Source organism: Coturnix japonica, chromosome Z, assembly GCF_054131305.1.
Source record: "Coturnix japonica strain WE chromosome Z, WE-NBRP24, whole genome shotgun sequence".
NCBI lineage: Eukaryota > Metazoa > Chordata > Aves > Galliformes > Phasianidae > Coturnix > Coturnix japonica.
Window position 1 is genome coordinate 1,931,996 of NC_140702.1, and position 13,631 is coordinate 1,945,626.

The 13,631-nt window shown below is 43.9% G+C and overlaps 1 protein-coding gene and 1 long non-coding RNA gene across 3 annotated transcripts; both read right to left on the bottom strand.

Moving 5' to 3' along the window:
* Positions 1 to 311: 311 nt before the first annotated feature.
* On the bottom strand, positions 312 to 6,517 carry LOC146753392 (obscurin-like protein 1). Its single transcript, XM_085529349.1, has 5 exons — positions 6,416 to 6,517; positions 5,387 to 5,641; positions 3,827 to 4,102; positions 2,259 to 2,534; positions 312 to 325 (listed from the first exon to the last, which is right to left on the bottom strand). Exons 3-5 carry the CDS (start codon positions 3,999 to 4,001, stop codon positions 312 to 314), a joined length of 465 nt encoding a protein of 154 aa, XP_085385475.1. The 5' UTR covers positions 4,002 to 4,102; positions 5,387 to 5,641; positions 6,416 to 6,517.
* A 37-nt stretch (positions 6,518 to 6,554) lies between these two features.
* Positions 6,555 to 11,130, bottom strand: LOC146753393 (uncharacterized). Of its 2 annotated transcripts, XR_014939949.1 has the most exons (4): positions 10,933 to 11,130; positions 8,742 to 8,957; positions 7,777 to 7,953; positions 6,555 to 6,691 (listed from the first exon to the last, which is right to left on the bottom strand). It is a non-coding gene; the product is annotated as an uncharacterized LOC146753393 (long non-coding RNA). The 2 variants fall into 2 exon arrangements; XR_014939948.1 differs by lacking the exon at positions 10,933 to 11,130 and having other exon boundaries at positions 8,742 to 9,230.
* Between the last annotated feature and the right edge of the window lie 2,501 nt (positions 11,131 to 13,631).

Below are 13,631 nucleotides of genomic sequence, written 5' to 3' on the forward strand. Positions count from 1 at the left end.
ATTTTTTGCTAATAATATGCCCAAAATCCTGGAGCAAGACTTCAAGTTAAGCAACTCAGTCTGTGTACGTAGACTTACAGAAGGAAACCATAAAGCTTATGGAAGGGAACTGTCAAGCTAATCCACAGCTAAAACAGAGTAGAGACGAATTGCAGGAGCTTGTTTACTTTGCACAAGTGTGAGCTTTAACCACTGCTGAGCTCCTAGTACAAAAGTCTGAACCAACAAATTTCACCACCCTGTGAGATGATGGACAAGAAGAAACCACTTAGGAGCACATAAAAGATGTGTCCCTAAGTGTATGAGCTCCTTTATGTATGAGCACCTTCAAAGAGCCAACAGAGTCAATGATTTTATTGGAAGCATCAGATTTTATGACTCGCAGTAAGTGATCACCATAACTCACACTCACATCTCCTGCCTCTAGAGGAGATCCTCCTTGCATCTACAAAGAAGCAAGAAGAAAAGAGACAAAGAAGGAATAAAAAAACTCCCATCTCACATTTGGGATGCTTAATTCCAGACTTGAAGGCTGATTTGCCCACTTAACTGCTGTGCTCTTCAGAAGCAGCTGTTCAACAGTTATTTAGAGAGAAAGACAAGTTTTGTACTTGGTTGTTAACACAGAGAACAGCATAAACACACAAATAAACTCAGCTTTGCAGTGTTGTAATGGCTGATGAGGGAAGCCAAGGATCCTTCCACACTGTCAGCCTTCATTTCCAGAGACATACCTTTGGGGGTGATGGTAATGCTGCTCTTGTCATCTCTGGACTCACAGAAGTACTCTCCCTCATCCTCAGTCCAGATCCCTCTTATTGCCAGAGTTCTTCTGACCCCTTCCTCGTCAATCTGGAAACGTTTGCTGGGTTTGATCTCAACTGCATTCCTGCACCACACCACCTTCCCTTTGGCATGGCTCACTTCCTCTTTCTCTAAGCCACATAAACAGCTGCTTAGTGCTCCCAAAGCGAATGCTCACCAGTTGTTTCCAACTTGAAGGTCACCTTCTGGCCAGCAGCCTCGCAGATGTATTCTCCAGCATCTTTCTTCTCCAGCTGCTCCACAACCAGACGCCATGTTTTGCCCACAGATTCCATTCTGAATGTTCTGGAGGAGGCAAGCAGTCTTCCATCCTTGTACCATTTTACTTCGCTTGGATCCTGTGCTACTTCACAGCTGAGGGAGGCACTTGCTGCCAGGGCAGCACTCACCTCTTTCTGCACCTGCTCCTGGTTTATAAACACAGGTTTTGGCTCTGAGGGAAGAAAAGAAAAAGTATTGACTGAGGGACTGAAATGAGACCATCTTGCAGGTCTGTATGTACAGCTTGGAACTGCTTTGGGTTACCACTTGTGCCCAAACTAATAGCCTTCACTAGAGAATATCAGCTCTTCTGTTGAAACACAGTGTCAAATCTAGGCAAGAAAGAAACTAGGAACCAAGAAGGAACCAAGAGGGTCCTTGAACACCAGTCCCATGGTTGCAAGTCACTATGCAAACATATTGAACCCAAAAGAACATCTGTCCTGCAGGCAGCCAAAACCTGAGTTCCTTTAACTTAAGACCCACTGTGAAACATCAAAACATATAAACATGTGATAGTCAAACCACTGGCTGCCTTTTCATGACCCAGAACAGTACTCCTGGCTTCCTGAACAGACTCCTCATGGCCTCTACCATTGCCACAACTGTGACTGTCAAAGGCACAAAGGAAATATGCTCACCAACGCAGTCCTTTCTTCTTTGTGTGTGATTTGCAGATATCTATTTTACTTTGAGCTCTGGGAATAGTCAGCTCTACCAGGTCTCTTACTGGGAGTAGCACACTCACCTATCCAGATGCAGCCTCCAACATAAAGGCATAGGAAAAAGGCAGTGTACTACTAGGAGAAGTTCCTGCTTCTCCTACCATGAAAGCCTGCACGTACAACATGCACTCCAGCCTCACTGCACATACTTATCTCAGTCAAATGTTTCGGTGAACAGGAATTACAGTTTGGGATCTCAGGCACAGGAGAGATTTGAATAATACCTTGAATATTGCTTCCATTGTACATATATCAGTAATTATTATTCTACAGACAGACTGAAACAGGTCTTTGTGCCATACTAAAACCAAATACTTTCTACAAAGCCAGCCAATCAAGTCTAGAGAAAAAACCTCAGCACAGACTACTGCAACTGGATCACTGTATAATAGAAACTAGATTTTACTTTACTGTTCTCTGCTGTATTTCAGATAACACCTGTCTCACCTGTGACATGAATCTTGAAGGTGAGTTTCTGGCCAGCAGCCTCGCAGCTGTACTCCCCTGCATCTTTCTTCTCCACCTGGCTCACCACCAGCCGACGCTGTTTGCCCTCTGACTCAGCCTTGAACTTCTTGCTCCAGGTGATCAGTTTCCCCTCCTTGTACCACTTCACCTCCATCTTCTCCTGGGCCACCTCGCAGCTCAGCGTGGCATTTTCTGTTGGTGCAGCCTTCACCTCCTCCTGCACCTTCTCCTTGTTTGTAAATACCACTTCTGGCTCTTAGAAGGGAAAATAATTCATGTCCAAGATAGGAATGTGCCCACTGCCCTTCCACCTTACAGGAACAATGGAAAACCATCTCTTTGACCTGGCAGAACACACCTAAATCTGCTGGGATAACATGCAAACTGTGCCATGGAGGGTGATTTTCATTTGCTTGTCTGTTTGATGAAGCTTTGTTTCCTAAAGAAGCTTTTAGTAATCTCTTTGTGACAAAGCAACTATCTCTGTGCAGCAAGGTAGGAGATCACCTGAGGGGTTCTTAAAGTCACTTCGCTGCAAAGGAGGAAATATTTTGGTTGAAGCTGAGTGCAAACTGACAAATTTTAGCGTCAGGAAATGTACCGTGCTGCATCAGAGACACATAGCATTCATTTCTTTCGATCCCAGTAGCTGCCTCTGTTGTCAGCACTGGATCATTCTGTTCACTGCAAAGAGTGACGGACCAGGACTCCATGTTCAGGACTTTGTCACTATTTCCCATCCCATCCTGAGAAGAGCTAAGCTTATCTCACATTATTAGAATCATAGAATTACCCAGGTTGGAAAAGACCTTGAAGATCATCAATTCCTACCACAGCCTAACCATAGTACCCTAACTCTAAAAACCCTCTACTGCATCCAAATGGTGGAATATCCTCATCGTCCTGGAGGCACATTAGTCAGGTCACTTGGGAGGCAGAGTAGGTCAGAAAACAAAAGTGTTTTTCCTACTCTGGAGCCACAACATGGCAATGAATCTTGGATGACTCGCCACACCACTTTCTTCCCCTTGCTGCCAACTACTTGATGCCCCAGAAACATTAATCTACAGAAAACCTTTCAGTTATATCTTCCCCATAGCATGAGACAAGACCTTCCAAGATGAATAAAAAGTGATCAGACATTGGGCTGACACCCAAATGCTCACCACGATGCCCCTCTTCTAAATCATTCCTAGAATCAGCTGCACTTCACAGTTCTCCAGTTGTACCAGTGTGTGGGGATAGACAGGCACAAGTACAACCTTCCTGTGTATGGATCTGCTCCCACAGCAATGGGAAACTCTGCCAGTTTTTAAAGGATGGAGCTGCCTGTCCTAAGGACTTTCTAAAGCTTTATGGAGGAGATACAAAGTGAAATATATTCAGAACTATTTTCTCCATTTTCCCAGCAGACCTGAACAATACCAGTCATGGTTTACAAAAATATGACACCCAATAGGAAATATTCTTATAAAAGAATAATCATTTTTATAAATATTCGAGAAATTATTCTAGAAATAGAAAGGTCAAAAAGTACCCTTTCTCACCTGTTACATCGACTTTGAAGGTGAGTTTCTGGCCAGCAGCCTCGCAGCTGTACTCCCCTGCATCTTTCTTCTCCACCTGGCTCACCACCAGCCGACGCTGTTTGCCCTCTGACTCAGCCTTGAACTTCTTGCTCCAGGTGATCAGTTTCCCCTCCTTGTCCCACTTCACCTCCATCTTCTCCTGGGCCACCTCGCAGCTCCGCGTGGCATTTTCTGTTGGTGCACCCTTCACCTCCTTCTGCACCTTCTGCTTGTTGATGAAAGCATCTTCTGCTTCTGCAGATTGGGAGAGCATTTAGGATGCACAGCTACATTCACGCTGTCCAATGTGTTCAAAACCAAACACAAAATGCTGCTTGTGACAACTTCATGTATGTTTGTAATTTTGGAATGGTCTCATTCATACTAAACATGATCCAGATTAAATACGTTCTCTCTATTAATTACCAGTGACCCAACACTTCATCGTCCATTACTATGCTAAATATATTCTTCATATCTTTAAATATCCTTCACATTCATATCATTAAATATTCTTCTTACATTCAATAGTTTGAAAAAATTAAGGTTTGTGAGTAAATATTTTCCTTATTTAAACCTTATTTAAATCCTTGCAAGCTCCCCCCATAAGCAGATGGGAATCTACTAATGCAGCAGAGAAGGATGCATTATATGCACCACTTGAGATCAGTTTTAACATAATTTCTCTGTGGTTCTTGGAGCTTTGCTTAAATTGTTCCTAAAAAAACTATTTTTAGAGGGGGTCAATATGATTACATTCATCAAAATTTGGAAGCCAAAGCAAACACCAAATATAAGCATGTTGTGCTCAGTGACATACAGGTGTTACGAATTACACTCTAGAAAAGCAGTGCTGATTTACATATTTCTTATTCAAAACTGAAATGTCATTTACACAGAACAATGTACTCATGCAATATTGATATGACTCCTGATAAGGTGTTCATTTCTGTCCCTGTCAACAGGAGTACTTCTTTCACTGAATACCTACAAACCAATCTCACTTCTTTACCAAATCCTCAATATTGTAAATAAGGTTTAGATACTGAAACTCAGAGGCCACAGCTAATTCTCAGTAGTAAACAATACGACATCATGAAACAAGTTAACTGCACTTAACTTCAGCCACCTGAGAGTTAGGGTTGATCTTGGTTCCCATAGGAAAACATTCAAGCTTCAGTTTCCCAATGAGACTGAGGGATTTGAAGCTGTGCTGTACTGAGTGGTGACCTTCAGTGGAAGGCAGTGGGTGACTCACCTCACCCTACAGCAGATGGTGGCAGCTCACTCCTCAGACTATACTGACTACAACTGACCATAATCCAGTTCCCCACATTCAGGCATCTTGGGCAATTCGACATGCTCTGTGCATCCAAGATGTCTTCATGAGGCTGGGAAATCTACACGGCACTCTTAGGAGAGACTTCCCTTTCTAACTCAGAAGCTGGACGCCAGCAGGGATCTTTAGAGAACTTCAGGTATAACTGGAAACCAAGTGGGACTCATGGGCCATTCTGTGATGAGAAACATCTCTCTCACCTGTTACATGAATCTTGAAGGTGAGTTTCTGGCCAGCAGCCTCGCAGCTGTACTCCCCTGCATCTTTCTTCTACACCTGGCTCACCACCAGCCGACGCTGTTTGCCCTCTGACTCAGCGTTGAACTTCTTGCTCCAGGTGATCAGTTTCCCCTCCTTGTACCACTTCACCTCCACCTTCTCCTGGGCTTCCTCGCAGCTCAGCGTCAGTACAGCCTTCACCTCCTTGTCTACCTTGTCCTTGTTTGTAGACTCACCTTGGGAAATGATAGGCATATCATATCATATCATATCATATCATATCATATCATATCATATCATATCATATCATATCATACCATATCATATCATACCATATCGTATCATACCATATCATATCATAAAACTAAACATTTTGCAGTCTAATAGCAGATTTGGACATGAGATTTAAAACACCTGCATGCACTGCTGAACCTCCTCCCTTCTCTTTTTTTCTGCTCATGTCTCTCTACATTTCCAGTAAATCAGAAGGGAACGGCCCTCTAGAACAGGCTGCCCAAGGAGACTGTGGATGCTCCATCCCTGCAGGCATTCAAGGCCAGGCTGGATGTGGTTCTGGGCAGCCTGGGCTGCTGCTTGGCAACTCTGCACATAGGAGGGGGCTGGAACTGGATGAGCACTGTGGGCCTTTGCAACCCAGGTCATTTATGAGTCTGATTATTGGCATTCTCCACCTCATTGTGTCATTCAAATTTTGTAACCAGATCTCTTCAAACACCTCCCCTTTTCTCACTCCTTGAATGCCTGGTGTGCTCTTGCACTGTAACCCTGCAGACACCAGCTGACTACAAGAGCTGCACAAGTTACCCTCCTTGCCTATGGTTTGTTGCAGGAATTCATTCCTGGATGGAAAAGCACATGTAGAAAAATGTTGATATGACACTAGTTGACCAAAATGTTTTGCACCAGAGGGGCGGCAAGTTGATCCTATAAATGCAAGACACACAAAATGAAGCGTTCCTTTCTCTCTGGGATTCCAAGCATTTTCTCACCTCTGACTTTCACTTGGAATGTTGCTTTGTCATCTTTTGTTTCACAGCTGTAGCTCCCTCGGTCTTTCAGGGTCACATTTTTGACCATGAGCTTGCGGTGTATCCCCTGGGAGATGATGGTTGTCCTCTGGTCCTGCTTCACCTCTGTTTGATCTTTCTTCCATACGACAGCTCCGCTTGCAGCTGACACCTCACACACCAGCTCCAGGTCTTCAGAAGGACTGACTGATATTTCTGGAGTCGTTTTGGGCTTGTTGACAAAATCAATGGCTTCATCTGAAGAAAAAAAGAGAAAGTGGTTTACATCCTGACTCAGGCTTCTTCAGTACAGCATTAAGATACAGTTAGAACTGATTGTAATGTCTCTGCTCATTACATTTGGGTGATTGAGTTTCACCTCTGGAGGTACTCACATACAAACGTCTGCTTGATTCTCCTGTGTAAGGAAAGAGTAAGTTCTATGCAGACAGTTCTTATTTCTTTTAATCAATTCTGTATTCTGCACGTGTTCTTCTGAAGCTAAAATGAAGGCAGCTAAGTAACGTGTTTGCAATACATGAACAAACCTATTCAACACCTTGTGTCTAAGCTAACAAGCAGCGTTTGATGAGCACATCAGTATTTCATGCCCTTCATTCCATCCAGACACAACCTGCCTGAGGAGCAAGCTGATGGCTGTCAGCTACAGGCAGACCTAGCTTAGTATTGCATTTCTTATAGCAACAACTGTTGCTTTCAGTCACTGAATATACCAAGGCCAATTGCTATGCCAGGCACATTTATGGCATCAGTGAACAAATAATGAGTTAAAAATTGCAATAGACAGGAGCCATCTATTCTTTTAAAACTAGGTGACCAAAGAAGAACAGTCCCTCTAGAGTCAAGCTGTTTAGAACTAATAGCATCAATCAGTATCACATAGATAGATTACTTCCCTGCCCTAAGACCAACTTGTGAGCATTTGGTGCTCCTAATTAAGCCCTCTTGATGGCTTTTTTGTCTGAGCCATGTGACATTTTGTGATAGGAGTTACTGCTAGTGTTCCCTTCACCCTACACCAAAGTAGGAGGTATCCATTCTCAGGGAATCATGCAGGCTTCCTCTGGATTTGATGCTCAGAGACAGCCCCAGAACTTTTTAAATCTTAGCTTAGCTCTCATCCAATAATGTTCATCAAACAGTGCAACTTGTCCTTTGGGGATGCCTTTGTTCTGCATCAACCAGTTCCAACGGAGTCTTCTCGGCTTGTTTTAGATCAGTTTTTCAACAGATAAAGCCAGGGTCTTTGAATTACAAAGTGAAATTGCAGAATGCATGATTCTCAACCAAACAGAATGGGAGGTGGGATGCAGGGTGAATACCTGAGCCAACACCACCTGCAAGCAATCCTTCAATATCTTAGGAATCTCTAGCCATCCCAAATCCAGTGTTGTGCTTGATCTATCATCTCTGCTGAGTTTTTAGCCAGCTGATGGTGAGCATCATGGTGGAGATGGGTGAGCAGTTGGACTAGAGGGTCTCAATCAACCTTAAGGATCCTGTGATTAGAGGAACATGAATGTGCTGTTAAAGGTCACAAGCGCTGCACTGCAGCGTGAACATACACAGTGAAAGGTTTCAGTAGAGCTTCAGTTCATAAATGAGGACTGGGTTATGGATAACAGGATCAAGAAATAAACCAGAAAACAGATCTTAACGCCAGGTTCTGTGAATGCAGCCAGCTGAATTTCACAGATATTGAATTTCAATGACAATTTCTTGTGTTATTTTACCCTCCAGCTCCACCCTGAAGTGGAACAGGTCAGTGACAAGCATTACTCCTCCAGGCTTGACCTGACAGTGCTTTACTTGCACTATGAGCTAATGGCTGTGCTTACAGCACCTCAGGGAGACACCTCGGAGATCACAACGTCCTTCGGGTACAGCAGGAGACACTCAACTCTCCAAATGTGGAGTTTAATTTGTCAAAAGAGGAGACAGGATTCCCATGCTAAGAACTTAGGACCATTTCAGTCATAGGTTTAAAGATGATGTAAGTGCTGAGGCAATTCATGAACTAGAAGAATGAAGCCCAGATGTCAGGGCTCAAGTCATGACTCCAGCCCCAGCTGGAGATAAGGCTGTCTTGAATTCATCACAACACAGTTACATTATTTGCTCATACTGTGGATTTGCACAGGGACAACAGTAAGGTCAGAATTGCTTCAATAGAGCTATGCAATCTTTGTCCTAAATACTGGAAACCCACAGGGTTGGACATATAAAATGAATTAAGTCTGAAGTGCTTTGCATGGATTGCGATCCCATGTTTGCCTCACAAACTTACCTGAGACTTTCCAATCAAAAATCAGAGTGTCATCTCCAATTTTGCAGAAGCATGTTCCCTTGTCTTCTTTCGTTACAGCTGAAGCCACGAGCTTACGCACTTTCCCTTTATCTTCCATTTTGAATTTCTTACTGGTCGTGATTTCTTTGCCATTTTTGTACCGCTTCACCATGACATTGCAAACAAATCAAGCCTAATAGATGGAGTCAATTAGGACTGAAAAGAAAAACACAATTCCTTTATGGAAATTAATTGGAGCTCAAAAGTTAGATGAGGAAACTGGCCCCTATTAACACACAGTGGAATAATTGACTTCAAAGATTCAAAATCTCACCACTGTCTTAGCCAAAAGTTTAAGCCTAAGGCCACAGTCCTATTTTACTCTGGGTAATGGAGTTTGCTTTCCAGCTTCTTGTTAACATATCATTTCAAAACAGCGCACACAACTGAGTTGGGTCTGTTGAGACAGCGCAGTCAGAGCTGCTAAAATCAAAGTCTGGATTATGCATGCATTTGTTCTGCAGTTCCAAGAAAACGCATGGATAATACAAATTCAACAACGTTCTACAGCACGCCTGTCTTTTAGGAGCTCGAGAGCCAGCTGATGGACACTGGGATGCCTGAGATCCTGTCAATAGATTTAACTCCATCCTATCATACAGTCAAATTTCATTCATTTTTTCAGCAACTGTCTCTTATCATTGTAGTCCCCTCACCACTGCTGGATGTGAGCCCAGCCACACAAACGCAGCTGCTGGTTTTCACTGCAGATACTGCAGGAAGGAGGAACAGCCTCCGGACTGGACCAGCTGAGCGTGGCCCTACCAGGATTTGCTCCAAAGGTCTTATTACCAGTAGTGCTTCCTGCTGAAATACATGGGGGTCCTCCTTTGATTCCAACCCCAACCCACCCCACCATGCCCCCTGATAACATCCATCAGGGCCACATCTCCACAGTTCCTCAACACCTCCAGGGATCCCACCACCTCCCTGGGCAGCCTGTGCCAGTTAATTCTGTGGGCAGACCTGCCAGTATGAAATATTATGCTATCGTGACAAAGAGAGAGAAGAAAAGCAAAATTAAGACTAGCTGACAAGTCTTGGCAGGAAGTTCTGCTCTCCATCAATTTAGTCCCGTTATTCAATTCTGTTTGGAGCTGTCTCCATGCCTCTCTGGAGTTTGTTCATTGAGAAGAAGCAATTAAGTAAGCTCTCCAATGCCAAAGTGCATACACTACTCTAGGGCTTTGTTGTTTCTCCATGGATCAACAAGGGTGACAAGCCAGAAGAATATGATGAAGAGCCTCATGCATACTCAGTGTAAAAAAGAACAAGGCAATTGTTGCTGGGAAGAAGGTGCATTTGCATTTGTGTCATCTGCAGAGGGTACTGCAGAAATGGAATGTCTTCCACTGGAGCAAACAAAGGGCTCTCGTTTATTGCAATCAAGGCCCAGCGTGTGGATCTCAGAGATCAGACCTAAACCCTGCAGCAAAACAGAGACCTGCGTGGGAAAGTTCAGTTTCTCCCTACATCTGTGTAAGAAAAAGCCCACCATGGAATGACAGCTAAGTAAACATCCCTGTGACTCGTCACAGGTCTCTTCTACATGTCAGTGCTGAGCAATTCAAGATATTTAATTTGGTCTTCTTGCCAGATTTACTAAGTGAAAATCAACCAAACATCTCCTTCTACTGATTAAGAATGCTCTAAACATGCTTCTGCAGAGGTTTCCACCCAGTGACAAACAGCTCCTCCCATCACGAATGTTTATTTGTTATATTTGGTCATGCAACGCTGATTGATATTATTGGAATGATTGCTCCCCTACTTCTAAACTATTCCAGTGCAATCAGAAAGGCTGTCTGAACCTGGAGCTGAAAGTACTGCTCTATGGTGATGCAGTGGTAAACCCGGTAACTCAATGCACTGGCCAATAGCTGTGAACTGCAGACATTCATCAGCTGATATGAAGCAATCTGGTTCAGATACCAAGCAGCTGGGTAGATTGGCTTACCCTACACTCAGTGCTATCATGTTTAGGTCATTACCAGGACTCACGTCAGTCCATGGGATGCAATTTCAGGTATTTGGTACAGGCAGTGAATGCCTGCAGCCCCAGTTCTAATCATCAGATCACAGCAACTCTGCCTTGACTGTAAGAGGAAAGAAGAAGGATCAAAGCAAATACCTCTCACTCTCATCTTGGTGCTGACATCAACATTTTTGGCAACAAATTTCACTTCTGCTCCATCATCGTTCTTGGTGACGTTCTTTATGATTAGGCTGTGAGTAGTTTGGGTTCTCTTGATGATGCAGGTCTCGCTTTCCTGTAAGACTTTACCACTGAGGTACCAAGTGCCACAACACGTTGTTGTAAGGTCAATAGTAAACATGGCATCCCCTCCAAGTACAGCTTCACCAGTTGTTAGGGGGGATTTCACAGCCAGGACTGGGTCTGAGGAAGAACAACATGGATGTCTTAATGCTCTTTAGATGCAAGTCTGGGATCTCATTTAGAGATGGAAGATTAAATCATAGGGACATTTCTACTTCTCCCTTTGCATGAGTGCTGGAAGAAGCACTTCTATGCTTCAAATCTGTTACAGAAAGTTCTGCCTCTTGCACATGTGAGATATCAAAAGATAATAATATTCATGTCTCTGTCACAGAAACATAACTTGTATCACTTTAGTGGTAGCTGGAGGCTGATAGGAGATAGGAGAACTAGGAATAAGGGAAAGCCCTTGGTGTGTTAATGCACTAGTATCCTTCAAGTCAAAGGAAACATCTTTAGGGAACCAACACAGCTGCTCAGCACTCACTGACCCATTTCCATTGGGGTTTTTGTGCTTACCAAGGTGCACGCTCCCTGGGAATTCCAGAGACGGGCTCTGTCCATGCGCATTGACTGCAGACACTCGGAACTGATCATCAGCCTCTTCAGACAGATTGCTCACCGTGAACTCTGGGACGGGGACATGAGACTCGTGGCACCTCACCCAGGTGAAGCCAGTTAGTTTATTGGGTTCCACAATGTAGCCATCGATTGGAATGGGGCGGTGCATCTTCGGAGGGGACCATGCCAGCGTCACTGAGGTTTCTGTTTTATTTTTCACCACGGGGTCAGCTGGGGGCTGGGTGGGAGGTTTTCTGGGAGCTGAACAGAAAGAAATACAGAAATATTAGCATAAGGTCATGTAGGCTGGAAAAGACCTTCAAGGTCAGCAGACTCAACTTTCAGCATGACCTACTGACTCCCACCGTTAACTACTGTGGTACCTGAGGACATACATGACAAGCTTATTCCTGCAGGTATTTAGGATCACAGGAGGGCTTGGGTTGGAAGAAACCTTCAAGATCATTAAGTGCTAGATGCCAAAGGTCCCACTAACATAGCATGAAGCTGAAAGCTAGACGCTGGAATCAGATCTCCTCACCTTACCATCAGAAATTGAGATGTCATATTTTGCTCAGAGGTGCCTGCTTGTCGGAGGGACAGCTTCCGAGCTTTTTCTGCTCCAGGAACCAGCTCCAGCTTCGGGATTTAAACAGCAGTCAGAAATTAAACTGAGCTTTGTCACCTCCATCAAACAGAAGGAGTGGTTGGGTGGTACAGCTTTCCAAATAACTTAGAAACTCTCACAACAATCAGATGCCTACCTTTTCTTTTTGAACTTGTTAATACATAGAGCTTAATAGCATCAGAATGCCCCAAGCACTTCAGATAACACGACAGCTGTAAACCCTTCTTTCAGGATTCCTTTGTTTAACCACTGAGTAACTGTAATTCAGTGGTGCTGGTGGGAGAAGGGAAGTCCTAATCTTCCCAGATGGTGAATAGAGCTGATGTTCACATGCAGACTGGTGCTGCAGCACAGCCAGAAACCACTCATTTGGGAAACACAGCACCAAGAAAATAATGGGAATAGCTTCATCAAATCAGGCAGCTTCACCCAAATTTCATGTCAGGTCCATTATTCTTCCTATTTTCAGGAAGAAATGTTTTCCCTTTTTCTAGTAGTTTTCTTTTCCTTTCATGCAAGCAGCTTTGTAGCTTACAAATTGTTTTCTAATCACCTCCCGGTGTAGACAAATTACACAGGTTTGACTCCATGTTTTACATAGTTAGCATTTTATATTTGTTCCAGTATGGAACTGTACAGTCATAGAATGGCCTGAGTTGAAAAGGATCTCAAAGATCATCCAGTTCCAACCCCCTGCTATGTGCAGGGTCGCCAACCACCAGACCAGGCTGCCCAGAGCCACAATCCAGCCTTTCCTCATAGGAGAGCTGCTCCAACCCTCTGATCATCACAGTGGCCCCTCCTCTGGACCCACCCCAACAGCACCACAACCTTATTGTCCACAGAAAGCATATAACCCTCATTCAATTGCCCTTCCACTCAGCTTAGAGCACTACTAAAACCAGCATCTTCACCTTAGCTCATCACACTGCTGCAGTTCCTTTTACAAGGATTTCACTGGCAAAAATGAAATCAAAGCCGTCACAAGGGATTTAGCACAGTTACGTGTTACTGGCTACAAGAGCTGTCAGCACAGTCACCTGTCAGGCTTTGCTGCTGTTCTCTTTATGTAGAGGCACAACAAGGTTCAGACACCTCACAGTGCAATTCTCACTTGGACTGTAAAGAAAAGGAGGCTTGAAAAGCAGCGTGTGGAAAACAAAGAAACAAGAATTAGAACAACAGTGGGGCCATGGCACTTGTAGGAATTGTTCTGCCTTTAACAGCAGAGCTTTTCAAGAAGTATGAGGGCATTGCAAACCAGACCAGTTTGGACAGATTAACAACTGCAAGTAGTGGGTTCCAAAATTCCAGACATGAAATCAAAGATAGAAAAACTCTTCACATTTTCATCTCTCAATTT